We start from the raw sequence: 27,852 nt of genomic DNA on the forward strand, positions 1-27,852 counted from the left end.
CCAGGGCGTGTAGTTGCCCTAGAGAAACCTGCTGCTTGTGAGTTGATCACGTAGTTGATCCCTTATAATGAGAAATGGTTTTTTTTTTTTTTGAAACTTACTTGCAGTCAACAACTGTGTTGTTTTTCAACGTGATTTCACTGTCCTTAGGAAATAACTAAAGGACAGTTGCAGAAGTGGATTCTTTCAGAGGAGACTCTGGGAAAAGGTGAAATCCCAGAAAAAGAAACTGTCCTGTGGAAGTCATAACTGGTAGTTCTCAACAAGGGGCAGTTTTGCTCCCCGGGGACATCTGGCCACATGTGAAGGCATTTTTGGTTGTCACAGTGTCCCAGTTGGGGTGGGAGGGGCTATTGGCATCTAGTGGGTAGAGGCCAGGCATACTGCTAAACCCGCCACAGTGCCCAGTTCAGCCCCACCACAAAGCGGTGACCAGCCCCGAATGACGATAGTGCCGGGACCGATAAACCCTGGTTTATAGGACAGGAATTCCTAAGATCTATCAAAATCTTTAGAAACACGTTTAATTATAGTCAATAATTTTGATTCTTTTTACTGTGTTCCAACATCTTGGCCAGTCATTCCAAAAAAACTAAGGTTTCCAGATGCCTCAGGGTCCCTAAAAAGCTAATAGTTGTCTACCCACTGTTGTGTTTTGGTAAAATTTACATAGCATAAAACTCATCGTGTCAATCATTTTAAAGGGTATAATCCAGTAACATTCAGTACAATGACAATGATCTGCAGCTGTCACCACTATCTGACTCCTAAAACATGTCCACCCCCAAATGAAATCCTGTACCTGTTAGCAGTCACTCCTCATTTCCCCTCTCCCAAGCCTCTGACAACTGTCAGTCTGATTTCCTCTGTCTGGGTTTGCCTAATCTCAAAAGTGCAAATAATTCTAGAAACATATAACATGTTACCTTTTTGTCTGACTTCTTTCACCGAGTGTAATAGTTTCAAGCTTCACCCGTATTGTGACACATATCAGTCCTTCATTCCTTTGCGTGATTGGATAATATTTCATTGTTTGGATACCATATTTTATTCATCGCTTCATCAGCTGATAGACATATGAGTTGTATCTACCTTTTGGCTCTGGTGAATAGTGCTGCCGTGAATATTCTTGCTCGAATACCTGTTTTCAATTCGTTTCGGTCCATACCTAAGAGTGGAATTGCTGGGTCATATGGTACTTCTATGTTTAACTTATCGGAGAACCAAAAAGCTCTTTTCCCCAGTGTCTGCCCCATTTTATATACCTCCCCACACTGTTTGAGGGTTCCAGTTTCCTCACATCCTCACCAGCACTTATTTTCCTTTCCTTCCTTTTAATTACAGCCACCCCAGTGGATGTCAAGTAGTATCTCCTTGTGGTCTTACTTTGCATTTGCCTCGTGACTAATGATGATGTTGAACATCTTGTCAGGTACCTGATGGCCATTTGCATATATTCTTTGGAGCAATTTCTGTTCAAGTCCTTTGTCCATTTCTAAATTCAGTTTTTTGTCTTTTTGTTGTTGAATTGTAGGTGTTCTTTATATATTTGTGATACTAGACCCTTATCAGATATAGGATGTGCAAACATTTTCTCACATTCTGTCTATGGATTGTCCTTAACTCTTTTGAGAGTGTCCTTTAATGGACACATGTCTTCATTTTTATGGAGTCCAATCTTTCTACTTTTTCTTTTTTGTTGCTTATGTTTTTGGTGTCATTTCTAAGAAAACATTGCCTAATCCAAGGTCACACACTTATCACTCTGCTTTCTTCTTTTTTTTTAAAATTTTTTTTTAATGTTTATTTATTTTTGAGACAGAGAGAGACAGAGCATGAATGGGGGAGGGTCAGAGAGAGAGGGAGACACAGAATCTGAAGCAGGCTCCAGGCTCTGAGCCGTCAGCACAGAGCCCGACGCGGGGCTCGAACTCACGGACCATGAGATCATGACCTGAGCCGAAGTCAGACGCTTAACCGACTGAGCCACCCAGGCGCCCCTCACTCTGCTTTCTTCTAAGAGCTTTATCATTTTAGCTCTTACAGTTAGGCCTTGGATCCATTTTGAGTTAATTTTTATATTTTGTGTGAGGTAAGGTTCCAAGTTCATTCTTGTGCATGTGGAAATGTAGCTGCCCAGGCACCACTTATTGCAGAAACTATTCTTTCCCTCACACCCTTGCCAAAATTCAGTTAACGATTGACAACTTGATTCCTTTCTGGATTCTCAATTCTCTTCCATATTCCAGATATCTATTATGCTCATGCCAGTACCAGGCTGTTTTGCTTACTGTAGCTTCGTAGTAAGTTTTGAAATTGCTACTCGCTAGTTTTTACATTTAGTAAAGCTTAATGGAATCTTTCAAAAAGACTACCTCTTTTTTAGAAAACTACATAGAGTAGTATAAACACAATTCTTTTGGAATTCCTAAGTCCAAAAACTCTGAAGATAAAGAGTTCGACGTTACTAATTTAGGGCCAAAAACCTAGCCTGATCAGAACTCATTTGGCAGAGAGCCCAATCTGGACTCACATGGTTCTACAGATTTTATGAGATCTGTGAAAATCTAGATTTCAGAGTACAGAATAGGTTTTATAGATTTTATATTCGCGCATTAGGTTGCTACCCCATTGTACACGTACAGTGTATAGAAAAATATGAGAAACACATAGTCATGTGTTTCATGTAACTAACATCTACAGCACAGTTGATCTGTGTTGGTCAATACGTAGGCCCTTCGTCTACTGTATATCATTTAAAATTTTTCAGAGCATAGGTTCTGTGGGGAAACATAGCAAAGTGACCTTCGGCAGTAAAAAGTTGGGAGGGATTTTCCTGAGCCCCTTTTTATTATCAGGAGAAACTGAAAGGGGAATCGCTACCCCGAATTCAAGGTCCTGCTTAGCTTCTGTGGCTGATAAGCCAAAGAGTGTTTTTCCTCCTGCTGTTGGGTAGCCACTGTCCTTTCTGGCCTCTGTATGAGGACTGCTTTTTTCCCTTCACAGTTCTGTTCCGCCTCGTCACTCCCGAGAGGAAGCAGACCTGCTCAGATTCCTCTCACCTCCGTGTGGCCCTGTGCCGCCGTCGTGGGCTGTATGTGATTTCCAGATGCTCCTTCTCCTTCAGATTAGTTGACACAGACTAACTCCACTTTAAGGAGTTCTTTTGGGTTAAACATGGCTTTTCTAGATCATTCTTTAAAATGAAAACGCCTCGGTCATCCATGTGGTTCTGTGTCTGGCATATCCAATCCTCTATCTTTAGCCCATTATTCAAGTGTGATTTTATTTAACTTGTGGTTTCCCTGTAAATGTACAATGAAGTATTTTTATCCTTGTTTTACCTGCCCAAGAAGTGAGACTCATCAGGGTTGAACAGTTCATCCAGTGACACCAAACCCGTAAGAAGCAGAGATCTGTCATGATTTTACCGCTATGCTCTATAGCGTGACTTCCTCAACAGACACACGTTGATTATATGGCATAAGCAGCATCAGCCGTGGCCCCCCCCCCCCCCCCCCAGGAGACGATGGAAAACTCTTACACTCTGTACCCTGACCTGTCATGATTAGCTCATGTGATTTCCTGGAAGAGGTAGACACAAAAGGGAATGGAAGCTGGAAAAGGCGAGGACAAGTAGAGGGAGCTGCCAAGAAGGAGGGGGAGCAGAGAGTCGATTATGAACGGTGTGAGTTTAATGTTCACTGAGTTCTCAGACGTTTTCGTGTTCAGCTCTTATCCTGAACATACCGATTAGTTGAGAAGTGTTCACGAAGCACTAAACATCTACCTCACGCTCCGTTCTGAGCTACGTCTTACAGGGGTTACTGAAGAAAACGACTCACTGCCTTGAAGTCTAATTGGGAAGGAAAGGATAGTTCCCGTGAAACAGTAATTATCAGGACAAGATGGCATTCCCTATAAATGTTCCAGGAATTCAGAGGCGAGGTGTGTCAGGCAGGGCTTGGAAATGTCTATGGAGGGAGGGAGTCTTCAACTGGATCTTGAAAGGTAGGATTTGCAAAGCTATGCCCCAAGGTAGGAGTGAGCATGGAATGTCCATGGGCTAGTGAGATGATCCGCCTGGAAAGGGTAGTTGTGCGTGCGTGCGTGTGTGTTTGTGTGTGCGTGCAGGGAGAACCGTGGAAGGCAGCATGACCACGCTTCATGGCACCACGTTCTCTTGGTGTTTTGTTGAAAAGCAGACAAGGATTTTGGCCTTGAACTAAGGGAATGTGGGGAACCACACTGCGGGTTTGAGGCAGGTAAGTGACGTGGTGGAGCAGTGTTGGAGAGAGGTTAGATCAGCAGCGACGGCAGGGCGTGTTGAAGTGAGAGAGCCAGCTGACTGTGTAGGTCTGAACGAGGACCTGGATAGGGTGTGGCCGGGGGACAGAGGGGCAATGCCGAGAGCCGGGATGCCTGCAGGGGGAATCAGTGGGAATCAGAGGCTGCTTATGAGGAATCGGAATGGGATAAACAAAAGGTAGCATTTGAGCCTAGAGTGCAGACAGAGATGCCAGGGGGAGGAACACGTTCTGGAAAGCCTTTAGCTGTGACCAGATCACACCTGAAATCACGGAGCTGTAGTGAAACTATGTAGAACTGTGCTGTTTAACGTGGTAGCCACGAGCCACATGTGGCGAATTAAATTTGAGTTAAATTCATGGAAATAAGAGAGAATTATAAATTCAGTTCCTCATCCAGGCTAACCACGTTTCAAATGCTCATTCGCATACGATGAATGGCTACCCTACTGGACAGTGTAGGCATCGAACTGTTGTTTTTTTTTTTTCAATTTTTTTTTTTTTAACATTTATTCATTTTTGAGAGTGAGAGAGGCAGAGCGCAAATGGGGGACGGGCAGAGAGGGAGGGAGACACAGAATCCGAAGCAGGCTCCAGGCTCCGAGCTGTCAGCGCAGAGCCCGACGCGGGGCTTGAACCCACGAACTGTGAGATCATGACCTGAGCCGGAGTCGGGCGCTTAACCGACCGAGCCACCCAGGTGCCCCGGCATCGAACTATTTCCATCATCTCAGAGTGTTCAGTTGGACACGACTGATCCAGAGATCAGTGGTGAATATCTGCGTCTTGGTGAGGGGCCAGCCCTCGTGATGGGATTGGGGAACTGGTGCTGCCAGTGGGCCCTCCGACAAGGAGACGGGCCCAGGGCTGCGCTTAGGGACAGGTATGAAGTTGGGAGAGAGAAACAGAAGAGGAACAAGCAACACTCTCCTGAGGTTTGGAAAAGTGGAAGGCTCAGTGTGGCGGAAAATCCTGGCAACAAGAACTGTCACTGCCGAGGGCTTCATAGTCCATCATTGCTTTTTTTTTTCTCCAAGAAAGGGAAGATGAGTACAAAAGAAGAGGGAATCATCGGGGGCCGGGTAAGAGGCTACCCGTGACAACCAGATGCCCTTGAGATGGAATGAGACAGGGAACACGAGGAGACGGGCTGGATTTTGAGGGGCTCAGAGACGGGCATCGGGGGAGCTGGGCCAGGCTTGTGGCCACTGCGCTCTGAGATGGACCAGTTGCTTCAAGCCAGAGAATGTGTCAGTTTGGTCTGCTTGCTTCTGCCCTCCTGTCTTCCCTACCTCCCTTCCACCTGGTTCTTCCTTTTGATTGATTGAATTTTAATTGTTTTTTTTTTCCTCATGCATTAGACCTTTGCATTTATGCATAGTGTCTCTACCTGGCTTTCTAGATTTCTCTAAGACTGTTGGCAGCTATACCCGTCCACCTGTTTTTTTGTCCATGTCCGTGTCATCGGTTTAGGATTGTTAAGAACAAGGACAGCCTCCGCTTTTGTTTTCGCTGTTTAAATGTTTATTGATTTTGAGAGAGAGAGAGAGAGAGAGAGAGAGAGAGAAAGCGAGCAGGTGAGGGTCAGAGAGAGAATCCTAAGCAGCTTCCGCGCTGTCCGTGCAGAGCCCGTGCAGCGCTGGGCTTGAACTCACAAACTGTGAGATCGTGACCTGAGCCGAGATCAAGAGTCAGATACTTAACCGACTGAGCCACCCAGGCGCCCCTGGACAGGCTTTGTTTTACTTGTGCTGCACAGGGCTCATCATACTACTGTGAACATATGGGCAATTAATTCAATACTGTTTAGTTATAAAGATCGGTAATTACGCTTGTATTTGAAGAGCTGCTTTTTAAAATCGACGTATACAGTTGCATGTGTGTACGTGCGTGCATGTATCCACGAGTGTTATGTAGGTACTGGCAACTCCACTGACCCAAGATCATCCACCCTCCTTGCCATTAGAGGGTAAACAGTGGTTCCAGCTTGGTTTCATTTTTGCATTATAGTTTATAACGTGCTGATGCTAAATGCTTTGTGTGCATTATTTTATTTAATCCTTGCAAACTGGAGTGGTAGGTTTTCTGATTCTCATTTCAGAAACGAGGAAATTGTGGCAGAGGCTGGTTAAGAAATTTACCCAAGGTCATGCAGCAAGGACTAGCGGCAGAGTAGGAATTGCATCCTGGCTCTCTCTGGTGCCCCAGCCCATGCCCTTAATGTTTTCTGTATCTCAGGCCAGTGCTCTAAGGCGACCGGTCTGTTCCTGCTGCCATGACCGGCTTGACCACAATTGCGATCATGCCCACAAAAGGATGTGTTTGCTCTCTGCGGCCGTAATTCTCCTCTCATTCCTGAGAGGTGGAAAATGGTTGTGGGGAAGTAACAAGTAACACCTCCTGGTGTCAGCGCAGCCTTCCTGGGGGACAAAATGCTTAGCAACTCTTTCAAAGTATCCAAGACAAAACTTGACCTTTAAGCAGTTTCCCCATTTAGAGTTAAATCTGTCTTCAACAAATATGGTTTGAATAAATCAAGGTCTCCTGTTTTAGCTATTTAACTGGGAAGGTAATATTTCCTATCTGATTTAAAATTTTTCTTTTGCCAAATTCCACAGGCGGGAAAGAAAGGAATACTAAAGTTCAGGATAAAAAGAGACTTCCCGGGAAGCGCATCGGTACAAACCATAGCTGCGGTCATCACAAATATCACTTTTACTTTCCAAACTAAAGCCTGGGGTTTCCATGGTAACTGCTTTTACCCCAGCTGCTTTGCATCATGTTTTTTTGTGTAGAAGCCAGTGGAGCAGGACCCGGCTATGTTACAAAGTTCAGGTGTCAATATCAAATGGATCTCCTGGGACAAAAACCAGAAAGAAAAAAATTGCGTGCAACACACTCTCCCACCCAACCACTACCTTCCCAAACCCTTGCACTTTGCTACTGTCCTGACCAAGTGCCCAGAGCTTTCCAGAGCCTGCCATTTTCTCAAAGTCCAACTGCAGCCTGTAAGCAACTGTGACTTCTATGTCTAACCGTGTGCACTGGAAGGGAATTGGAGCCGCAAGGCTTTTGATTTACGATGTTGCAGCCATCCGTATGTTCTTGGGTAATAGCGTTTCATAAGGGTCAAAATGCAGATGTGACAGTCCGGGCCAAATGTAAACTGGAGAATTTCATCTTGCCTTCCTGTGACTCACCCAGGCTTCCAGATGGAAGTGATTTCCCAAGGTCACTGCAAAGTTTGGTACAATGGCGTCTCGTACAGAGAACATATGGTAGGAGGGTGCAGGTGAAGCGGGGTCGAGGGTCAGGACTTCGTTTCCTGTTCTCACCCTTGACTCTGGTGGAGCGAGCCCGCCCCTGAGGACTTCTTTCTGGTCATGGAAGAAGCGCAGGCACAGTCTGCCTCACCTCTCCCCCAAGCCCTTCTGACTACGCCCACCCCAAGCCCTGCTCCCATGTTCTAGGCATAGTGAAGGGAACTAAGGAAGAAATGTGCCTCCTTCCACCAAAGCATTTCCATGTCTTAAAATAAATCCCAGCTTTCCTCTTCTGGGAAGCTACCCCAGAGTGGACTAGGATCTCAAAATATCTTTTATTTACTTTATGCAAGAAACATACTGAGAGCCTACTGGGTGGCAGATACAAGCGGACCCTGACTTCAACGTGGAGACTGACACATAACTGAGCCCCATGTAGGGTCACGATAAGCACAAAGGCACAGTTGGAAGAGGTTGGTTTTCCAATTTGGGGGGCAGGGTGTCCAAAAGGCTTCCTAAAAGACACAACTTGACTAGCACGAGCCATAGACTGCTAACATTATTGATACGCACATTCCATAATTAAACACGGACTTTATTAACACACATTTGCATGCAAGTCTGGCTTGGTGTCTCCCTAGATTATAAAAATCTTGAGTGTGAAAACCCAGTCTCTGCTATTCAGGGCTCCATATCTGACTCACCTAGAATAAAGCTGAGAACACAGTGAGGGTCATCGTGGCCTTGACTCTGCCTTCAGAAACAAAGGATAAGTTGGAAGATCCACGGGCAGTTTGAGCGAGTAGACGCGTGTAGACGAGTAGATGAGTAGACGTGTGCAGACGGCGTGTAGACAGCTGCTATGCTGTATCCAGATGGAGAAATGAATTGACAGCTATGTCCAGAAGCTACATGATAGGGGACTGGCACGTCGTCCTTTTATTTTCAGCCATTTCTTTGATAGTAATGGCACCGACATTGTAACTGTGATTTTAAACTCTTGAGTTGCCCTCACGTAGAAGCGTGACTTTGAACGGTTCACGCTCGCCTACGGTGTGACTCTGGGAAGGTTTCTTCTTTCCAGGCCTCTCGTCTTCATCAGCAGAACGACAGGACCCACTTGGATGATTGTCTCGTAAGCTCTGAATTGTATGCTACAGGCCTAACCTGAGTCAGTCGTGATCAGCTCGGAAGCCTCTGGGCCTAAGCGCAGTAGTAAGTGCTGAGTAAACATCTGTGGAAGTAAATGAAAGAGACCCGAAATCCGGTTCAACATGTGAGGTGATAAAACTGTTTTCAACATAGAGCGCAGAGAACCCGACCAACTGCACCACGTTTTGTATGAATAGCGGAGCCGAGGGCTTGGGGTTTCCCCCTGCCACAGACACTCGGAAGGAAGGTGGCATCAGTGACTTTCAGCTGGGCCCAGTCTGCTTCTTCAGATGTACATGCAGGCAAAGACAGGCCTGGGCCTCCTGTCGTAAAACATTTAAACATAAAAGGAGAAAATTCAAGGGTGCCTGGGTGGCTCAGTCGGTTGAGCGTCCAGCTGTTTGATTTCGGCTCAGATCGCAATCTCACAGTTGCGAGATCGAGCCCCGAGTGGGGCTCCCTGCTGAGCCTGGAGCCTGCTTAGGATTCTCTCTCTTCCTCTCTCTCTCTGCCCCTCCCCCACTCTCTCCCTCTCTCACAATAAATAAACGGTAAAAAAAAAAAAAAAAAGAAAAAAACTTCAGGTATCCGAAGTGCTCAAACGTGGTCTTGCAAACTTACGTCTTCGTGTGTCTTTTGGTTCCAGAAAACAAAACATGGTGTGAAACATCTGTGTGATGGAACGCCTGTCCTGGTTTGTACTCAGTTTCTTGGCTTCGCTCTCCACAGTCCTGAGAAACAGGAGTCTTGTGATCAGTGTAGACAGCCAACTGGGACAACTCAAGCCAAAAAAAAAGAAAAAAAAAAAAAAGAAAATCGAAACGTCCTTATTGTATGTTGTGGTGCTTCCAGTAACTTAAAGATGATTTTATTTCCCCTGTCCTCTGAGTTGCCCTGACAGAGACTAAGGTATTGTGTTAGAATAGGGATCAAAGCCAGCAGAGGTGGGAGCACTCTGAGCCAGAAATACATCTTCTTCAGACACGTAAGCTTTTTTTTTGTTTTTAATTTTTTTAATGTTTCTTTATTTTTGAGAGAGGGAGAGAGATAGGCGTGAGCGGTGGAGGGGCAGAGAGATGGAGACACAGAATCCGAAGCAGGCTCCAGGCTCTGAGCCATCAGCACAGAGCCCCACGCTGGGCTCGAACTTGCAAGCCGTGAGATCATGACCTGAGCAAAGTCAGACGCTCAACCGACTGAGCCCCCCACATAAGTTAGCTTCTTGAAATGGGCGTCAGAACAGCCAATGCAAAATTGTTTCATAAAGCAAACCTTTTTTTATCCCGTCCTAGCAAACATCCTCACTGTGGATATCAGTCAGCCCTCACTCAGGCTGTCTAGTTGAGTGCCCAATGGTTATTGTAGACTTTAATGTGACTCTCACTGCTCTTTTTAACTGTGTTTTTTTCATGTAGCTTCTGCACCTCACCTGAAGCTATTTTAATACGATAGAGTCAGTATGGAGGAAAAATAAATCAAAAATCTTTTCCGAGGGGCTTTTTGAAAAGATGCAGGCGGACGCCTGGTAGTGGAAGGTGAACTCTGTGCGCTTTTTCTCTATTTACAAAGACAAGTAATTTCCAGTATGTATGTGCTAAGCCATTTTACACATATACCTTTGTTCCATAATCACAGTTCTGTTAGCATCCCAAAGTCAAGGCCCATTACCCATTTGGGGAGTGGCAGGGCTGGGTTGGAAGCTAGGACCCTGTGATTCTGGAACCTAGGCCTTTCCCCTGCCCCACGCTGCCTGCCTGAGCTGGAGCATTGCACCCCTGAAGCTCTCTAGAACTCCATTTAACTGCATGAACCCCGCGGTGACGTGAGCACTTAGCTTTGCTGTCACTCACCCCAAGCACACCGCTGACCCCTCCTGCAGAAGACAGAGAAACACATCCCCTTCTGAATAATAAGCAGAGATTTGGTTCAAAATTTCCTGAAATCTTCGTAGCTTAACTTACAAACTTGGGATGCCAGAGGCTGCTTATTTGCTCCTACATAACGTACCGCACCTGCAGTTTGGAAGCGCAGCTAGGAGGTGAGTAAGGCCACCTTGGTTGTGGCCATGGAGCCTAACTAATTTGTTACACTTCTTGAAGAGTTTAATGAGAGTTTTTAGTGACATTGCTGTGGTTTGAGATTTGCTATTGTTTTTGAAAATTATGGATCATTTGAAGTTTTTCTCTCAACACAGTGAGGCAGCGTAGGAACAATACCATTAGCCCAAGGGCGCTGGACAATTTGGAGTGGGGAGCTTTCTTCAAGAATATATGGGGTAAAGAAAGGCAAAAAGGGACTTTGGCAGTATTCGCGCATAAAGTGTTTTTGGCCAGCCAGGGCCATGGGATAAACGCATCAAATGGATCAGCTTGTCGTTTACCACCACGTACACGGCTCCCCTGGGGGATGGAAAGAACCCGCGATCAGGAATCAGGACACTTTAGGTGAGTTCCAGCTTCATCACTTACCACGGTGGGCACATCGCTGAAAGTGTCTACGAGGAATTGCATCACTCGCCTGACAAATGGGGTTTGTTTAAAAGTTGCCCCAATTAGGCACCCGGGTGTCTCAGTTAGTTAAGCATCCAACTTCGGCTCAGGTCATGATCTCACGGTTTGCGAGTTCAAGCCCCGAGTCAGGCTCTGTCCTGACGGCTCGGAGCCTGGAGCCTGCTTGGGCTTCTGTGTCTCCTTCTCTCTGCCCCTCCCCCACTTGTGCTCTGTCTCTCTCTCTCTCTCTCTCTCTCTCTCTCTCTGTCTCTCAAAAATAAATAAATGTAAAAAAAAACCCCAAAACTTAAGAAGTTGCCCCAGTTATTCCTCAGAATGATGCTGGAGAGTCCTTTGAGGGAGAGGATTTGAGTGCTATCGAAAGTAAAGGGTTGTAAAAGTAGAAGATGGTCTTGTGGCACGGGCCACAGGGTGTGAAGAATCCTTAGCTACAGTGGCAGCCAGTTTGTTGATGACGAGGTTAGGACAGTACAGTCAGTGGCAGGTGGCCTGGTACTGATGGTTTGTCACTGGCCTGTGAAAAGAGTAAGTGTTTCGAGGCATTTGGAGCCATATAACAGAGGAATTTTATGTCGGTTGAATATAATAAAAATTTGGGCTTGTATTTGCTTGGCATTTTTTCTTTTCTTTCTTTTTTTTTTTTTTTTTTTTTTTGGTTATTTATTCCTCTTAGTGCTCGTACACGACGCGTTTGGAAAAAAAACTAGCCCTTCACACAAATGACTTGAGAAGGTCTGGTGTGCGAGGCATCGCAAGTCCAGGAGACAAGTGAAAAATTAAAGTAAGAGTCTGCGTATTTTATTCATCCAGTGAAAGGCCAACAGGAAGCTGGAAAACAGAACGGCTGGTTCCAACTGGATGGGTCACTTCTCTCCCAGATGTTTGGTGTCCTGGAGGGACAACCAGAGGACATGTTCTGACCTTGGAGACTGACTCAGCATCATCAAAAGGAACAAAGGTCCAAAGCTTAGGGCTACAACTGCTTTTCCTAAGATGGTGTTGAGGACCAGGGGGGCTGATGGCTCCTTTGCTGGGCTGGGAGGACCTGGGAGAAGATGGCCACGATGCGAAATACCACCGACAAGAGTCCATGGTCAGCTGAGAAAAGACAGGATGCTAATTTCTGTGCCCGGAGGGATCGGAAGCTGAATGATCAATCAGCAGGCAGCCTTTCCGTTTTGGTATCGATATTTTATAAATTACTGTCATTTTAAGAGTATCTTAAAATCTAATAGGACAACCCCCATTTCGTTTAGGATTTTCATCCATATTTATTCCTCTAGATGAAATTTAGAACTGTCTAGTGCCAAATAAACTGTTAGTTGGAATTCTGTTAACTTACATATTCAAATGAATGGAATTGCTATCTTTGCAACATGAAAACCTTCCAACCCGCTTCGTTGAAGGCAGTTAGTTTTCTGTTAGCTTTCTCTTTGTTTATTCTATCCATCTCCAGTTAAATGTAAACCTAAGTGTTTTATATTTTTATTGTTCCTGTGATGGAATCTTGTCCCCCATCACATTCCAATAGTTCTAATTATCGCTAGTATAAAAGAAAACTATAGATTTCTAATATAGTTAACGTTCAACCAGCTTCCTCTTGCTTTCCTATTATAGTACTAGGAGGTCTTTTTCCAGCTAATTCTTTTGGGATATCCAGATATACAAAAATCATCTACATTTACTAACTCTCATCCTCCTTTCCAACATGTGTAACTTACCTTTTTCTTGGCTAATTACATTATTCTTTCCAGAACAATGTTAATTAAATGAGGCTATCCTGTTGCAAGAGGACGGGCTGCTGGATCTTTCTTTCCATATCAGCAGAAACACAGAACTTTGAAGCTTTGCTTCAGCCTCATTTTCCTCTCTGTTGTTCTCCTAACACTTGTTGATAGAAATGAAATCTTTTAGATGATTGCAGAAGGTAATCTTGGGAGAAATATGCACACAGAATGCGTTGTCTCCACTTTGCCTTAGTAATATGGTGCAAGAAGGAGAAGATGATATTGAAGGGCTCATTACGTGTCCGATTTTGAAGTTCCTGCATTTTTCATAGCATCTTAATTGGCCTCAAGGGGTGCCTGAGTCACCACTGGGCTTCCTAGTTAGGGCTGGGTTGGAACAATTGCTTCAAGTTTACAGCCCCCTATGTAGCTCTGCCCTCCTGTCCTTCTGAGGGCTTTCCTTAGTGTTTTATGCTTGATTTCAAGGTACCCAACCCTGACAAGCAAAAGGGAGACAAAATTTATCCCTTGGTTCTATTTCCAACCCATTCAAAAATAGAAGGCAGTCAGAGTTCTCAGGAGCGGACATTAGTTCAGCCGGGAGCTTGGCGCCTGGTTTCCATTGTAACGACGTCAGGGGAAATCATCAGGCAGTATTACCACCAGAATTGCCCAGGCTGGGAGTCTACTCCACAGCCCCTTGGTATGGAGGCTGGCTTGGCTTCAGAACTGTCCGTGTGAGGAATAAATTTAAAATTTGAGAATCGAAGAGGCCTCTCTTCTCTTTACTCTTTTTCTTTGTGCATCTGTGCGCACGGTATCCATAATTTCACAGACTCAGACATGTGATGATGCCCCCTGCAGTGGCTGCTGTGCCTGGCCATCGAGCCCCTCCCCTCCAGGACTAAAGCGCCATCCCTGTGCTGGATGGTTGACTCGGGCTCCCCGTCCGTCCGGGTGCTGTCCCTCTTCTGATGGGAGCCGCCTCCTTCCCGGGAGCAGCCTGAGTCCAATGCCTGGTCTTTATCCTAATTCGGGATAACTGTCCAGAGCACTACCAGCTCCACGGGGATTGGCAGAGATCCAGCTTACGTCTCTCCCCAACAGGTATGATCTTGACGGCACGTCCCCAAAAGTCAATCCGCTTCTCTGACTTACACCACATGCTTGAATGGTTAGTGCCAGCCTTTCCTTTTATTCTTTTTTGGAGGGGCCGGAGGGAGGCACAGTTCCTTCCCATCTCTTGTCCTGCACACTAACGTCAGCCTCACCGACTTCTTCCAAGAAACCACATGCTCACAACGTGTTTTGTGTCTATGCTTTTCCTCTGCTCATTTAGTTCTGTATGGAAGCCATCTGGGGTCTATCACGTTCATTGGCTCCTCTGTCAACGGGTGCTCCCCTGGTTTCCAGACTTTTGCCTCCCAACAGTGCGCATGGCTTACAGAGGTGCTTCTGTATGTGAGTGCTGCTGCTTCCGTGAGATGGGTTCCTGAGAGGAGGTCTGCTCGTGGAAAGGGTATGCTTGCGTTCGATTTTAAATCATGTTGCAGACAATCTTCTTAAGACTCTCTTCCACCATTTCGCCAGCAGTGTGGGAGAGTCACCTACTGCTTATCTTTCCACCTTGAGCATCCCTTCGGAGGATCAAAAGCCTCAGATCTTTGTCATTTCTCACTGCAGACGGAACCTTGCTCCCATCCCTTTTGAAAGGAAAGAGAGTTTGGTGAGGGAAAGACAAGGCCAATGGGCTTGAGAAAGTCCCTGGGCTTCCAGCTGGCTGTTTCCTCTAAATGGATGAGAAATACGGAGTGGAGACCAGGAGGACCTCCCCTCGTGCTCCAGCCTGCCTGCCCGGAGTCCGGTCTGCACCGGGCACAGGGGTCCCGATGCAGGGGCTCCTCCCTGGAGAGGCAGGGATGGGCATGGGAGGGAGCTGCATTCGGTGTGTTCCTCACCCTTCCGGGCCCGAAGGGGTCCTCAGCCACTTCCCTTTGAGTGGAATTACGTGCTTCTTGTCCCTAAAAAACAAACAGGGAGGGAACTGGCATGTTGATGATGTGCCCAGGCTACAAAGGGGGGAAGGTCGATGTGACTACTCTGAAATTAAGGGAAGTCTGTTTAAGTTGTTTGGACACACAGATACACCTCCTCCAGTGGCCAACACAGCAGATGTGAACGGACAGCTCTGTGACCTGCACACCCTTCCCAACCTGGCCATGATCGGTGATGAGGGTGTTTTGGGGTGGGGGGGGCGGCGCTCGTTCCCAGGCGAGTGTGTCTCTGCCTGCCACGTCGGGCGCTGGGCACAGAACATTGCAGATTCTGTCTCTTTCTGCCCCCATATCATCTACATCTCTCTTCTCGGTGTGTGAAATTAAGCCGACCCTATATTGCCGTTACTGTGACATGGAATCATTAACCCTTAATAAGCGTTTCATAACTGCATCTATTTTTGCCAATTGTTTCAAATCTTTCTTATTAGCTATGTTAGGCATGCTATTATCTTAATCTTCTTAACGTCCATGTGAGAGTTTGACAAGTCAGCAGGGGTTCTTGCTGTAGCTGCCAAGGATACATGATTAGGTACCCACGCTCCAGAGCCCCACCGTCTCCCCGCCCCACCGACCCTTCTCCTGAGCACGTTTCTTTTTAAAAGACTTCAGTCCCCTGAAGTCCAGAAAGTAACATGCATCAGTGAGACTCATAGGAAGACCAATATCTTGGGCTTTCGACAAATTCTTTAGCATTGTGAACATAAGTAAGAAGAGAGAGAGAAAAAAAAATGTGTGTGCGTGTACGTGAGAAAAAGAGAAAAGAGAGAAAGAGGCAGAGAGATGGAGAGAGAGAGACCCCAGTTGACCCCATCTGGGAAGACACTGTAATAGCCCGGGTCAGCTCGAGAGGCTAAAGAATCATATTTTAATATTCCGAAGGAGTTACCACAAGGTCAAGAGGGAGTAGTTGACGCTGGGGCAGAAGTTGGACTGTTCTTTTCCTAGGATCATTTCAGGGGAAGAAATAATTGGGGTTTTGGCAGTTGAGATGATTGTGGGCAGAACAGCTTATTTTTCTGTTAATTCCTTAAGTAAACCATCATCTCTGCAAGCTCTTGCCATAGCCACACTGATAGGATTTGACTGCGCTGTCCCCTCCCCACCCCCCAGGCAAACCATCTCTGGTTTTACCTTTGGTCAACTCTTCCCTTCTTTGCATTAAAAGAATATTGTCTGGCTGTACAACCTCAGCCTCTCATGGCCATTTCCCTGTGGTTCCAGATATGTGTCATCCTCACACTCAAGAACAGGGAGTCCTGATGATTAAGTTTGGGGTTCTGGAGACAGCAGAAGAAAGCCAGGCTCAGAACCAGATTGACAAGAATGAGATCACAGCATCATAGTTTCACAGCCAAGTTCCTCCACGTCCTCCCCTTTCTTTGAAAGAAAAGGGTACACGGCTGCTTCCAAGGTTCGAGGGTGGGTGCAGACAGAATAGGTCACGAAGCTTCTTTTGGTAAGAGTGGTCTTGGGTGTCAACCTAGTCTTCTGCCTCCCCACAAGGAACCAGTGGATCCAAGAGCAACCTGTTGCCGTCTGGCAGGGACACTCTGGGTGGGAGGTGCTAAAATGGTGGTTTCTCAGGGCACCTGGGTGGCTCGGTCAGTTAAGTGTCCGACTTCGGCTCCAGTCATGATCTCGCCAACCATGGGTTCAAGCCCCGCATCAGGCTCTGTGCTGACGGCCCAGAGCCTGGACCCTGCTTCGGATTCTGTGTCTCCCTCTCTCTCCGCCCCTCCCCTGCTAGCGCTCTGTCCTCTCTCTCTCTCTGTCTCAAAAATAAATAAACATTACAAAAATAAAAAAATAAATAAAGTGGTGCTTCTCAAACTTTGGTGAGCATGAGGAAGACCCAGGAGGCTTATTAACCTTACAGCTCCCCAGGCAAACCCCAGAAACGTTGCCTCGTGTATGCTGTAGTGGGTCCTTTCTCTCTGATGCAGGTTGTTGAATGGAGTCTAGCAGAGGCACGTTCTCACACACACCTGCTGCTGTCTTCGGGTTTGCAATACCCCCATCTCCCCTCGGTAGTTAGGGATGCAGAGGCACTACGTCCCTAATGAATCTGCCTGCACTCAGCTTGCCTGCTCCTTGGATAATTTTTTCAGATCTGTAGAAACTTACCAGGTGCGCACAGAGCTGTCTCTAAGGCGGATGGTGGGGTATGGAATTACTGATCTTTTTCTAGGTTTTCACTTTTCATTGGGCTGTTCCTCTGACTCTCATTGCTGCCTCTTTGCCCGTGTTCACAATAAACTCCAAATGCAAGCTGCACGTGTTCACAAGTGGCGTCAAGGGTCATTGTGACTTGTAGCTGCATGCCTTTGACGTGTGATTAAGCATCTTATCATATTGCCTATTGTTCCCTGCTTCTTGTTGTTTTCTCCCTCCATTTATTGAACCACCCATCTTTCCCTTGCCATTTTTTCTTAACCGGTGAAATTTATAACACAATTGTAAGTACCAAGGAAAATTCCATTCGAATTATTTCAGATTTATTAACAATACAGGATGAATTGAAATCTTCGCGGTAGTGGTTGCATGCTTTAAGGAGCCTGCCTATATTTTCATTTTCTCATTTTTTCCAATGCTCTTTGGGACCCGTCTTATCTTCCTGTTATTCCATTTCCAGGCGGCTCTGCATTATGGATACTACTAGAAGCCATTTGAATTTGCCTTGTTTTGTGGTCATTTTTTGCTGGCCCTCTATTTCTCCCTCTTTTCACATGGTCTTGAATCCAGCAGGGTTTATCCAGACTCCTGCTTTGCCAGCAAATAAGACAGACATGCTATGCTGCAGGTTGCTCTGTGGCTCTGTGTGAGTGATGGTGCAGTCCCTGGCTCAGGTGACAGCTAGAAGGCTCCTAAATTGTGTTTCCCAGCTTCCAGCAGTCGCTTAGGTAGTGTCCCTCTGCTGTACTGGGATGTGATGCTTTTGCAAAATTATGCACCAGATGCCCTGAACTTGACATGTGCTACCTCATGCATACAACCCTACAAGGTAGCTACTGTGTTATTATGCAGATTATAAGGGAAGAAAAAAAGGAATCCCAGGACCAAGTGATGTAACTCATGGAGCTGTACGTGGCAAAGACAGGACTGGAATCAGGTCCTGGATTCTCACCCAGATCGTCCTGCAGGTGGTTGTGACACGTCCCTAACAGATGGCTCGCTAGGCAATAGGCCTGATTGCTGTTTTCAGGGTTTAGGTCAGGTGAATATTAGGCCACTAACCACCGAGACTTGAAAGAATTGGAATTCACACCCTACGACTTCATTTAGTAGAGACCTCTACGGGGAGTGTAGTTACTCTAAAACCAAGAGGATTTCATCAAATTGTGGCAATGCCGGTATCACAGAAAAAAAAAAATACATATATATACATAATATTTATATATTATAAAGTATAAATAACACAGCCCTCAGCATCCCAGACCTTTTGCCCCCAGCCTTGGGTTCTTAAATCCTCCCTCCTTTCCTCAGCCAATGGAACCTGCTTTTTGGAGACTAGAAGCACATTTTAGGTAAAGGTGCTAATGACTGATGAGGACTTTCCTGTTGTTATTCTAACAGGGCTAGGGACAGAGAAGAGAGCTAGCACTCTGGATCTCCACACCAAATTTCTGGGCCTCCTGTAAGAACTTTGAGGCTTTCATAACCACAACAGGAGATATTTAGACACTAATCGTCTTCCTCAACAGACGAGGAAGGCGGCCTGGTGACGCGGAGACCAAGGACAATGTTTTAGTACTTGTAAAGGAAGTCATTTGACTTCACAGATGAGAAAGCAGAGTGTTGGAGAGATTAAGTATGTGTGATATACCACCCAGCTGGTGAGTGGCGGAGTGGGATTTAAATCCATGTCAGTCTCACTCCAGAACCTTTCTGTTAAACCTCAGCGTTTCCCATAAACAAGCTTGAGACATGAAAACCACAGCCATGTTATCATCCCGTGGCAGTTCTTTGAGAACCCAAGCTTCTATAAATATGAGTTCGTGTCATATTAAGTCATAATGATAAAAACGTTGCTTCCCCAAATTTAGTACTTACCAAGGGCCAGATGCTGCGCTAAGCATGAATCATCTCATTTCGTCCACACGGAAGTACCATGAGGGGGATTCAGGTCTAGCACTCCATTTTACAGATGAGGAAACTGAGGTTTGGTGACAGCTGTGTCCTCCATACGACTAGAGCCCTCGCTCTCGGCAAAGCACTGGGCAACATGCAAGCAAAAGGCCCAATGTCCTACTGTCCTGCTGTCCTGCTGTCTGTCTGGTGAGACGGACGTGTATGTATCAAGGGGGCAGACCAGGGCAGCATGAACTGGGTCCCAAGAACACGGGGCAGCCGGTGCCATGGAGATTTGGACCAGGAGGAAATAAGCACAGACTAGCTGAGCATAGCCCTTAGGGACCATGAGACTTGTAAGGGCTCATGGAAATGTATTAATTTTTTCAGAAAACAAAATGCAAAAATTAATTTTCAGTTCCACAAAAGTATATTTACACACGATATATGCATCTTTATACTGAGTCCTACAATACAATTTGTGATATTCTGTGCGAAAGATGGAGCCCATGTAGGCAGAGGTGGCTAGAACCATGGAAGTCATATTGTGGTCCTGCCATTGCTCCTGAATCCAGGTTGCCCCAGGGTCTTAGGACATTGCAGAGCCACATGTGGAAGGAGCCTGGGTCTCTGAATATGGCACGCAGAACTGCCTGCCAGTCAGAAACACTCAACCACCAACTGGAAATAAAGGACCATCCCATGAGAATATCTTCTTAGTCATTCTGGCATTCCTCATTTCATTTTTTTAGGAAACACAGCCTTATGGCTGCATGGTCTGAGGAAGGTCATGGAAGGAAATTGAACTTGAGCGGAGCTTGACAGACGTGAAGTACTAACTCAGCTAGAATGCACCCTGTTTTCATTATCTCCGTGATGGGAATGAGGCCAGCTTATAGGCGGGTTGGTTATCTCTTTATAAAGAAGAGGTAAAGACTGCTCTGGACAGAACGTGTTTCTGACAAGGCCAGTGGCCAACTCAATCCCTAGAAAACTAGAGGCATTTGAGAAATGTGTTCTGTGCCAGATTGAACCATTACACTATGGAAAGTTGTCTCTGTGGCTTACCAAGCCCCTGCCCTCATGCAAACACCAGTGCACAGACCTTGGAAGCGAGTTTTCTGTTTTAAGTGGATATCAAATAGGCAATGAACTCTGCATAGCCTTGAACCAAGACATGTATGAACAATACAAGAGAGATGGGAGATTTGGTCCCCTCCCTTAGGGATAATTAAATCAGAATGAGGAGTCTTAAGTACATGCACAATAGAACTGGTGTGTAAGGTGGATACTATAACTAAACTTTGTTGTTTTTTTAAGAAGTGACAGGAGTTTTGTAAGGGCTGAAGTAGTTAAGGAAGACTTTTTAAGGAGGTGGCACTTGGAATTTAGGAAATAAGTAGAATTTAAGTAGGCGGGATTAGGACAATTTGACAGGAGTGGCCAACGGCTTGCAGGTGGGGTAAACTTGGCCTTTGGGTGACGAGGGACCTAGGATAATCAGTGCAAAGTACTCATGGTCACTTTGTAGGTCAGGAAGTAGGACAGCATTAGGAAATGAAGGACATCTGTCTTCCTACTTGCCTTCCACCTCTTGTGATACAAGAAAACTGACTTTGGTGGTAGAGGGAAGTATGGCTAGAGGTAGGAAGGAGAAGAGAAAAGGAAGGAAAAGAAGCAACAGGTGGAAAACAGAAAACAAGCTGGAGGGTGGGCAGCGAGGATTCACCGTAACCCTCAGTGAAGAGGTCCCATAACACCTTCTCAAAGCGGGGGCTCTCTCCTCCCTCTCTCTCAACACAGCGTGGGGACCGAGGCCTTGGAGGCTCTAGAGAGTTCAAGGTGAGATGTGTGGGGGTCAGTGGTTTCTCTGTAGCATGCAGGCACCACTGTTTGACGCAGTGCTTGAATTTGGAAAAATCAGATGCCGCCACAATGGAGTTGGCACATTGTTATGCTGGTAATTCAGTTGCAATGCTGTAAATCTGCCCGCTGGCTTGACAACAACTACTGATGCAGTCGAAATCCAGTGTTCAATTGGAAATGGAAGCTATTCTCTCTTTCTGTGGAAGATTAAGAAGCAAGCGTACTCATGGATCACAGAGCCTGGCTGTCTTTTTCCTCGGAAATAAAGATGGGCTCTTTTAACATGATTTCTACCTGTTCTTCTGCAATTAGTGTTTAAGTGACTATCTCTGGGTATTAGTCACTCCGAGGAAATGAAATGATGCTATGGTAATTGGCCATGTGGGCTTCTTCCCTTCCCTGGGGATTTCACTTGGCTCAGAGAACATTTTTTTTTCACCTAGGCCCTGTCTGTACTCTTTATTTAGCTAATTAGAGGGCTTAAGAGAATGAGCTGGCATTGGGTAGGAGGGAGGGAAGAGGAGGGGAGGCATATTATAACGGGAAGATCACTTGATTGAAACAGAATATCTGGTTCTAGTCCAAACTAATAAATTTTCTCTTCTGTTGTGTTCTTTATCTTGGACAGCCCTGTTATATACATTTTCTCGCTTCATCCTCACGATAATCCTTTGGTATTGGTGTCACAACCCCCTTTACGGTGATGAGAAAAATAAAGTTCAAGAGGTTGCTCTGACTGAGGCTCCCCGGAGAGATTGGAACTCCAATGGGCCTTAATTCACAAGCTCTGCTGTCCCTGTGTCTACTTACTAAATAGACCTCTCTTAAAGGGAACAAAGCCACCTCGCTTCTCTGTCTTTACTTTCCTTAATTCTTCTGACTCCGAGAAGGTGCTAGCTCTTCTGGAAACTCTAAGTGCCTTTCTTTATGGACAGGTGGAAACTATTAAGCATCCCTTCTACCGTTCTCTTGCCCCCCCCTTTTTTTTTTGCTCTGTATCTCTTTTGTTCTGCTTTTCTTGTCCTTTCTATATATCCAAACCAGGGCTTGTGTTAACAAGTGTGAGGGTTGAGCAAGGGAGGGAAGCAGATCTACTCATTAGACACTTCGTTTTCCAGCCCTGAGCAATGCTTCCTTCTAAATGAGATCACGGCACCACAGTACAAGGCAAAGACCCGAGGGCTTAGAGTCATGAGGATTTCACTTCCAGTTCTGGTATCATCTCATTGTGACACTTTGACCAAATTCTGACCTTATGGCACCTCCAGTTACTCATCTCTACAACTGTAATACACATCAGGAAGTGGCTGTTTCCTTGAAGTCACAAAAACGTACAAGTGCCAGGTATAAAACAGGGGATTATGATCCCGGTGGAGGTCTGAGTCTCCATTTCACACAGGATGACAGGGAGCTGAGTTTTCTGGTACCACCTAGATATTTGGTGGCACAGAGAAGTAAAGAAGCCAGGCCACCTGGTACCCATCCTGGTGCCCTTGGAGCAGTCCACTTGTCCTCGTTTGCAGAATGGACTTCACAGCCCTAAGGGGGAAATAGTCTGTCCAAGAACCTCATCTAGTTCCCTTGGATGACTTTTCATCAGAGTATGGCAGGGGGGTAGTGGGATCTTTTTGAGGTAGGGATCACCAGGGACCAATTTCTCATAGCAGACCACATTCTTGTTGCCAACTGAGCTCCATGTGAGGCATTGCTCTATGAGGAAGCAGATCAAAATTGCTGCCCCTGCCCCTCTCCCAGCACAGAGCCATCCTGTAGGATGGGGCTCAGCAGGTGACAGTGTGGAAGGCAGACGCTGTAGTGTGTGGGTGAATGAGCATGTCATGGAGAGGAGCACACGTCGGAGGAAGGCCAATCACACATTTTGCGTCCTGTTGCTGTCCTCCTCCATTTCATTCATTTCTTGATGGTATTTATTCTTCTATTTGGGTCTATGACAAAAAATTGACAGCTCTCGGTTAGAAGGGGAAAAATAACTTTGTTGGCCTCTACCCAAAACATAGTTGAGCTATTGTATCGACTACAAATATCACCTCAGGTTGTGTATCACAGTGTCTTCAAAGCAGTTTTCCATATTTTTATTTACTCTGCATGAATACCGTGAGTATTAGTTATCCCCATCTATAACAGTGTCGCTCTGAATAGAGTAGCCACTAGCCCCATGTTGCTATTTAAATTTAAATGACTTAGAATTGAGTAAACTAAAAGCTTAACCTCCTCAATCATACTAGCTGTGTTTCAAGTTCCCAACAGCCATATGCTAAGCACTTGCACATATCATCTTTTTCAGCTGTCGAAGCAAGTTACGAGGTAAGTACAGCTTTACAGGTGGAGAATGTAAGTCTCGGACATATTTGTTCCCTTGTGAAGATCATATGTGGCAGGAGAGTGGTGGATATTGACTGGTCTAACTCCCAAACGTCCCCTGTAAACCACCACACCGGGACTGTACTCCTGATGGAGAAATGGCCACAAAAACAACAGCAAAGGCTTACAAAATGTGACTAGTGACTTCTACTTCCAGAGAGATAGAGTGGACACACTTTCACCTATTCTTCCCACTTAATTACAACTAAAATTCCTTGACATGATATATAAAACATACGAAGACTTTGAAAAATAGAAGGAAGACCAACTAGAGATCTTCAGACCCAAGGAACACCACAGTGATACATTTCCTGGGCTTTCTCTTTTGCCTCCTAGATCACAGACTTAGCAGAGTGAATTAGATAAAAAACATGACTCACCTATATGCTATCTACAAGAAACTTACTTCAAATATAGTGATTTATGAGAGTTGAAAGTAAAAAAAAAGACAGATCATGCAAACAGTAGTCCAAAGAAAGCAAGAATGGCTATTTGAGCACCAAAGTAGTCTTCAGAGCATGTGTTACTCTGACTGAAAGGTCAATCCACCAAGAAGGCCTAGCAGTCTAAATGTATAAGCACCAAACAACATAGCTGGAAAATATGTGAAGTAAAAACTGATATAACTGACATGAGAAATAGAGAAATTCACAGTTGTACTTGAAGATATCAACACCCCTCTCTTGACAGTTGACAGAACAACCAGACTGAAAATAAACAAGCATGTAGAACTCAACACACTATCAACAAGAGGGTCTAATTGACATAGAACATGCCAATCCAACAACAACAGAATTACACTCTTTTCAAGCACTCACAGAACACATATCCTGATAGACCGTATTCTGGACCATACGACACACTTTAACAAACATAAAATTAAAATCATGCATGTGGGGCACCTGGGTGGCCCAAGCATCTGACTTCAGCTCAGGTTATGATTTCCCAGTTCATGAGTTCGAGCCCCGTGTTGGGTTCTATGCTGACAGCTCAGATTCTGGAGCCTGCTTTGGATTCTGTGTCTCCCTCTCTCTCTGCCCCTCCCCTGGTCGCACTCTGTCTCTCTCTCTCTCTCTCAAAAGTGAATGAACATTAAAATAAATAAATAAAGTAAAATCATGCATGTGTGTGTGATCAGTGATCACCGTGGAATCAAACAGGAAATCAGTAACAGAAAAATATCAGGGAAAATTCCAGATGTTTAGAAGCTAAACAACACACTTGTAAATAATCATGGACCAAAGAGAAAGTCTCAATAGAACTTTAAAAAATACATTTAGATGAGTGAAAATGTAAATAAAATATCAAAATGTGTGGGGCACAGCTAAGGGCATGCTGAGATGCACATACTTGCGTAATAAAAATGTTATAAAAAAGGAAAAGTCAAGTAAATAATCTAAACTCCTACTTCAAGAAACGAGAATGAGAGAAGACAAAATAAATCCAAAATAAGAAGGAAGGAAAGAAAGAAATAAGAACAGAAATCAGTGAAATTGAAAACAGAAAAATAGAGAAAATAACACAAAGATCTGGTTCTTTGTAAAGATTAATAACATTGACAAGCATTTAGCAAAACTGGCCAAGAGAAAAAGAAAAAAGACATAAGTTACCAGTATCAGGAGTGAGGCAGAATGTCACTACAGATCCTGCAAATGTCAAAAGGATGATAGAATACTATGAACAGCTCTACACACAACAATTTGACAATTTAGATGAAATGGACTACTTTCATGAAAAGTGCAAATTACCACAGCTCACTCAATATAAAATAAATCAGCTAAATAGCCCTATAACTATTAAGGGAATTGAATCCATAACTTTAAAACTTCCAGAAAGGAAATCTCCAGGCCTAGATGGTTCCAGTGAAGAATTCTACCAGAAGAAAAATTGGCATCAATCCTACACATTTTTTCTAGAAAATAGAAGAGAATGGAACATTTCCTAACTAATTTTGGAGCTAGTGTCAAAACCAAAGGCGGTGAATGAAATGGAGAAAGGAAGACCGGTAGGTAGGAAAGGAGGGAGGGAAGAGAGAAAGGACTACAGTCTAATATCCTTTATCCTTCCAAAATTTCTTAAGAAAAGAATAGCGAATAGAATTCAGCAGTATAGAAAAAATTCTAGATCATTATGAAGTGAGATTTATTCCAAGGATGCAAGGCTAGTTTAGTATTTAGAAATCAATGTAATTCAACATATTAACACACCAGAGGAGTAAAAGCACATGATTATATCCACTGATGCAGAAGAAACATTTGACAAAAGCCACCGGTGCAGTTATGATTTAAAAAAAAAAAAAATGCTATGAACAGATGGGGAAGCTTCCTCAATTTGATTCCATTTATCTGTAATAGACCTACAGGTAACATTAAACATAATGGTGAAAGCATAAATGCTTTCCCTCTACAATCAGGAATAAGGCATGTATGCCCCCCCTCACTATTCTTATTCAGCACATTGCTGGGATACTAGTCCTTGCATTAAGGCAAGAAAAAACATACAGATTAGACAGGAAGAAATAACATTGTCATTATTTACAGATGATACAATATCATATTTGTAGATATATGTATTTATTTGTAGATATGGTACCCCTGTTGAGAATTCCAAGGAATCTTAAAAAAACAAAACACCCAAATTCTAGAACTAAAAAGTGAGTTCAGCAAAGTCTCAAGACACAAGATAAACAAACAAAAAAAACAAAAAAACGGGGTGCCTGGGTGGCTCAGTCAGTTAAGCATCCGACTTAAGCTCCGATCATGATCTCACAGTTCGTGGATTCCAGGCCTGCATCAGGTTCTGCACTGACAGCTCAGAGCCTGGAGCCTGGTTCGGATTCTGTGTCTCCCTCTGTATCTCTGCCCCTCCCCCACTGGTGCTCTGTCTCTCAAAAATAAATGTTAAAAAAAATTTTTTTAAACAAGATAAACAAAAAATAATTCTTTATATGCTAGTAATGAGCACATGGACACCAAAATTAAAAATATGATACCATTTATAATTGCTCACAAAAATGAAATATTTACATTTAAATCCAGCAATGTACAGTATTCATATGCTAAGAACAACAAAATGCTGATGAATGAAATCAAAGATCTGAAAAAAATGGAAAGAAATATTGTGTCCATGGACTCACTTATTAAAATGATAAATTCTCCCCAGATTCATACCCACTTACTACACAATTGCTCCCAAAACCCTAGCAAGATATTTTTGTAGTTATATACAACACAAGACTCTTCTAAAATGTATATGGAAGGTCAAAGAACTAGAATAGCCAAAACCATTTGAAAGAAGTATACTCTTAAAACTTACTATATAGCAAGACTAATCAAGACTGCATAGATTGGCAGAGGAGCGGACATGCAAAGTGGAGACCCCAAAAATAGACCCACACAAATATATCCAGCTGATTTTTGACCAAGATGAAAAAGCAGTAAAGCAGAGGAAAACAGCCTGCCTCTCACATGATGCAAGAGAAGTTAGATATCCAGGGGTAAAAATTAAACCTTGACCTAAATCTGACACCTTATAGAAAAATTAACTCAGAATGGATCATGGACCTAAATATAAAACATAAAACTATAAAAGTTTTAGGAAAAAAAAAAAAAACAAAGGAAAAAAATCTAGCATCGAGGTCTAGACAAGACATGATACCAAAAGCACTCTTCACCAAAGGAAAAATGAACAGATTGGATTTTATATAAAAAAAAACAAAAAAAACAACCTTTCACTCTACAAACAACCTTGTTCAGAGAAGGAAAAGCTAACTTACGGACTGACAGAAATTATTTGCAACCCATATACTCAGTAAAAGGCTGGTGTCTAGAATATATAAGGAGTTCATTAAAAAATACCCAAGCAATCTAGGTAGAACATGGGCAAAAGACACGCACAGATATTTCTGTAGCAAATGGCAAGTAAATACATGAAACGATGTTCGGCATCACTATCCCTTAGGGAATGCAAATTAAAATCACCATTAGGTATTATTACACAACCATCAGGATGGCTAAAATACAAAATAGTGACAATAACAGATGCTGGCCATGATGCAGAGAAACCAGATCACTCATAAATTTTTGGTGGCAATTATAAAACGATACACTTTGAGAAAGTTTGACAATTTCTTAAGAATCTAAACATGCAACTACCATACAACCCAGTAATTGCATTCCTGGGCATTTATCCCAGAGGAGTGATATTTATGCTCACACAAAAAGCTGACAGGAATATTTATAGCAGCTTTATTTGTAATAGCCCCAAATCAGAAACAGCCCAGATGTTCTTCAGCAAGGGAACGGTTAACAGATTGATAACATTCCTATTCAGTAATAAAAGGAAGGAGCTGGGGACACCTGGGTGGCTCAGTCGGTTGAGGGTCCGACTCTTGATTTCGGCTCAGGTCATGTTCCCAGAGTCATGGGATCAAGCCGTGTGTCGGGCTCTGCACTGGGCATAGAGCCTGCTTGGGATTCTCTCTCTCTCTCTCTCTCTCTCTCTCTCTCTCTCTCTCTCTC

General features: G+C 44.3%; 1 protein-coding gene across 9 annotated transcripts in view; it reads left to right on the plus strand.

Annotated features, from left to right (window-relative positions):
* Positions 1-27,852, plus strand: part of ADRA1A (adrenoceptor alpha 1A) — a 161,523-nt gene that overhangs the window by 70,169 nt on the left and 63,502 nt on the right. Inside the window, exon 3 of one of the 9 annotated variants that reach the window (XM_040490228.1) lies at positions 6,926-9,139. The exons of the other annotated variants lie outside the window; for them this stretch is intronic. Within the exon in view, the coding sequence (XP_040346162.1) occupies positions 6,926-7,038 (113 nt within the window). The 3' untranslated portion in view covers positions 7,039-9,139. Of the gene's footprint in view, positions 1-6,925; positions 9,140-27,852 lie in introns of those variants that run through there. 9 annotated transcript variants of the gene reach the window in all.

This window comes from Herpailurus yagouaroundi, unplaced genomic scaffold, assembly GCF_014898765.1.
Source record: "Herpailurus yagouaroundi ecotype Mexico unplaced genomic scaffold, PumYag 181, whole genome shotgun sequence".
NCBI lineage: Eukaryota > Metazoa > Chordata > Mammalia > Carnivora > Felidae > Herpailurus > Herpailurus yagouaroundi.